Raw genomic sequence first — 4,362 nt, forward strand, 5'->3', positions numbered from 1 at the left:
GTAGAGCTCGCGTTGAACGAAGCAGATCAGCTCATTATAATGATGGAGGTGAGTGCCGTGCCAGAAATGAAGCAGTTATATTTCCAGCAATTGCATAGGAAAATCATGGCTAGACACAATGCTGCAGCATATTTGGATTTATTTGTATTTTTGTAAAAAATTTATTTATTTGTTTATTATGTTTTGGACAATGATAGATGAGTATATTATTAATACCTAACTTTTGTATTTTAATTTTGTGGTGTAAATTGATATTTTGAAGTAAGGAAATTGGCCATTATAATTTCAGAAACAATTACAAATTACCTCTAATATAGTCACTATTAACATGAAGGAAATACGAACACAAATTTGATTATCATTAATATAGTCACTACTAATATGAAGAAATATAAATGTAGCGCAGATTAACTCAAACATAGTCACTACTAACATGAAGGAAATACCATACTATAATGCAACATGCCTAATGTTAGAAAAATAATAGTCATTGATGTTTAGTTAGATCTACTTGGAGTTGATGATGTGTCGAGTTGTCTCTAATATGATGACGACGCTGGATAAAATCTATAAGCTCAGTTGTATGATTGCGCGACAATTCCGGGAGTTCATCATCAAGTTGATCATACTCAATATTCGGAGCCTCACTATCATCACGCTCGTCTTCAATGATCATATTATATAGAATAACACATGCTTTCATTATATTTGTTAGTTCATTCACTTTGAACATTCAGGAAGGTCCACGAATGATCGCAAATTGTTGTTGAAGTACCCCGAATGCATGCTCGACATCTTTTCTTGCCGATTTTTGTGTTTTCACAAAATTTTTCTTCTTATTCCCTTGTGGTGATAGAATTGTCTTCACAAAAGTTCGTCACTTGGGATAAATACCGTCTGTAAGATAATACCTCATAGTGTAGTCATTGCCATTGATTATGTAATTGACTGGAGGAGCACGCCCTTGGGCAAGTTTCATGAAAATAAAAGATCTCTCTAGTACATTAATGTCGTTATGTGAACCGGGCATATCAAAAAATGCATACCATAACCAGAGATCATATGAAACAACTGCTTCTAAAATAATATTTGGTTCATGGATGTGACTTCTGATGCATGCAGTCAATGCTTCCCAGCATTCCTGGGAATCCCCATTGTTCAGCAACAGTAAGTAATCGGGCAATATCATTGAAATTTGGAGATCGTAGATATTCATCCGAAAAAGCACTTACTATTGTCTCAGAGAATTTTTTTAGGCTCTCCATCGCAGTACTTTCACCAATACGTATGTATTTATCCATAAAATCTCTAGTAATCCCATATGCCAGCATTTTAAGTGCTGCAGTTATCTTTTACATAGAAGATAAACTGAGTCTTCTGGCATTTTCTCTTATCTGGACAAAGTACGGCTCGTAAGACTCTACCTCATTTAGAATATAGAGAAAGTACGACTCGTAAGACTCTACCTCATTTAGAATATAGAGAAATGGAGGACAACTAATCCGAAATTTCCTTCGAAATAGATTCAAGGGATATACTGAATTTTCTGCAAAATAATCGTGAAATTGACGCTTGTGCCCTGATGATTGTCCATTGGCCTTGTCATTAAGAACAACATCAATATCATCTTCAGAGGATACGTATATGAGTAATTTACGAAAGAAGGTACGAACCATTTGATGAAAGAAGTGGAAGATCAGGGAAGACTATTGAAATTCGTTTCTATAGATCAAATGAGATTTAAGTTTGTGAAAATGTAAATACAAATAATATGCGTATTTATAGAAAAACTTACCATTACATATAGGACATTTGCATGTTATCGCTTGAGAGAAGACAAAAGAAAGTTACTGTCGGAGAAAAGATAAAAAATGTTACAGTTGGATAAATGATAAAAAATGTTATTGTTATAGAAATGACAAAATTTTTTTATCATCAATACGTGGCTAGATATTACCATTAGAGAAACTGATAAAGAGTACTAAATAAAAAAAATTGGCCATCACGTTAGAAAATGTATATATTAATAAAAAATTACTAATTTTATAATATGAATTTCGGTTTGAAAATTAATACCGTATTAGATAGTCTAAATCATATAAATATTTAGTAGAAAGTGATATTTGAAAAGAAGATAATAAGACAAAAGAGTTAGTAATTAAGGTTGTAAATAGAAGTAATGGAAAAAAATAATAAAAAAGGAATAGAGAAATATTATTTAATAGAATAGAGATATGGATGAAGAATAAGAAGTATGAGATTTTTAGAAGATGAATAAAATTTAAGAATAAATTTAAGGGAATGTGATTTTGAATTAAATTATAGAAAATTTTATAGGAATCCGGATGGGATGCTCTTGTAGACATCTCGTTGTACTTGGATTGCTTTTTTATGAAATTGTTACTGCTTCTCAAAAAACATTTATGGTTTGGATCTTTCATTAATTGTATACTCGAGGCCTCAAGTATTCATAAAAGTTTTCAGTCATTTAGTGTGCTACATTATTATTTACTTGAGGATCTATTTAATTTACCTAGATTTTTTTTTTTTTTCGTATGTCGTTACTCAATAAACTTCAAAATCACATGATCATTGTTTTATGACGGCAAGAATTCAGTTGCATTTATCGTTACAAAAACATTACATAATTGTTATTTTTGTAAGATTTTTTTTATTAAGTAAACAAATTATATTAATTAAAGAATAGGCATAGTTAGGTACAATACAAAAAATGCCCTAACTAAGTAGGTGCAGTAAAGATAAGAAAGTCATGTAGATCTAGACCATTAAAATTAATGGAAATGGCCCAAGTACATAGCGTTCTAATAAAGAAAGTTTTTTGTTCCTCCATCAATTTTTTTGTCTTTGAACGTATGTTCATTAGGCTCTTGCCACGAACACTACATGATGCAAATAGAAATCATTGTCCACATAGTTTTAATTTGTTGAATGCCACTTAGATTTGTCCAGCTGGTCAGAATCACCCCCACTGTCTCAGGCCAAGCCAAGTTTAGCTGAATACTTCATTCCATAACCCGCTAGCTGTCTCATAGTGTAGTATGAGATGGCCTATAGATTCACCCTCATTCCTACACATACAATATTAATATGCGATCATCATCCTACGTTTCCTCGAGTTATCAATTGTGAAGATCTTACCCAATTGTTATTTTTGTAAGGTAATGTTCAAATAGGATAGTAGAATCCATATGGTTATTTAAACCTTGGAAGGTCTGTTAGTTTGACGGACCTTTTTTTATAAGTATTTTAGAAGGACAGTAAGAGGTGCATAGCTGTTTGATACATTCACACACGTATATGTAAGAAGGAGTTGGAATTGGATTCACATGTTACACCTCACCGTTAAGTCGAATGATTGAACTACTAATATCGCTTGCCGTTCTCCTACATCTCATGGACCTTTCTTTCTTCTTCTTCTTCTCTCTCTCTCTTTTTTTTTTCTTTTTTCTTTTTTTAATTTTTTAATTTTTAAGAATTAAAATGAACCAAGTATGTAGTCAGAAGGTTTCAAATTATTGGGCAATCAACTAGTTTCTATGGAATAGTTAACTCACTGGGCATCGAGAACAGAAGTCATGAGGGTCCACGTACGCTGAGAAGAAATCAACTTCCAGAACTACCCCTTTAACGGATGTCAGATATTGGGGAGAGGTTGTTACACAGGTGTGAAATGTTGCATGGTGCTTTTTATGAGCATTTATGTCTATCCTTGTGTAGATTATTGCAGATAAGGTTCCTTTATAGCTGTTTCTGCATGCATGTTTATTCTGCCAAGTTGCCAACTTCCTTCCATTTGTGCTTTCTGTGTTTTTCCTCCCAATTGATTCTCATCAGTCGTGTCGTTTACATTAATTGGTTAAGACTATCACCTGTCTTCCCCTCAAACGGCTACAGAAGAAAAGGGGAAGGGGGGGGGGGGGGGGGGGGGGGGGGGGTGGGGTGGTGTGTGGTGTGGGGGAAGGTGTTAAGAACTGGAGCTTTCTTCATCATAGCGAGATTGTTCCTGCATTTGCTAGTTTCCGTCTTGTAGTCTTGATAGTAGCCTTTAGTTCTCATTTTCAACTTAAGCAATGAATTGCCTTTTGGCCTCCAACAAAGAAAAGGCTGAGAAGGGTTCAATGCTACTATTGCAAAAAAGTGTTCAATAATCACCAGGATCTTGAGGCCCATGTCAGGGCTCATCAAGAGGAGATTAATGCAAGGAAGAGCTCGAATTATCCTGCTCATTTCAGTAATTTCATGGACTTCGTTAGCACTATCCCTTATTCCGTCTCCATAGTTCTGCCTGGAAGTTCCTTTCACCGTTCTGGGAATAAGCCGAGTAAACTTTTCCTCGGGACA

At 34.2% G+C, this 4,362-nt stretch overlaps 1 protein-coding gene across 1 annotated transcript; it reads right to left on the reverse strand.

Moving 5' to 3' along the window:
* Window positions 1-1,094: 1,094 nt before the first annotated feature.
* On the reverse strand, window positions 1,095-1,676 carry LOC122278426. Its single transcript, XM_043088614.1, has 2 exons — window positions 1,467-1,676; window positions 1,095-1,349 (listed from the first exon to the last, which is right to left on the reverse strand). Exons 1-2 carry the CDS (start codon window positions 1,674-1,676, stop codon window positions 1,095-1,097), a joined length of 465 nt encoding a protein of 154 aa, XP_042944548.1.
* Window positions 1,677-4,362: the final 2,686 nt, after the last annotated feature.

Source organism: Carya illinoinensis, chromosome 10 (genome assembly GCF_018687715.1).
Source record: "Carya illinoinensis cultivar Pawnee chromosome 10, C.illinoinensisPawnee_v1, whole genome shotgun sequence".
Classification (NCBI taxonomy): domain Eukaryota; kingdom Viridiplantae; phylum Streptophyta; class Magnoliopsida; order Fagales; family Juglandaceae; genus Carya; species Carya illinoinensis.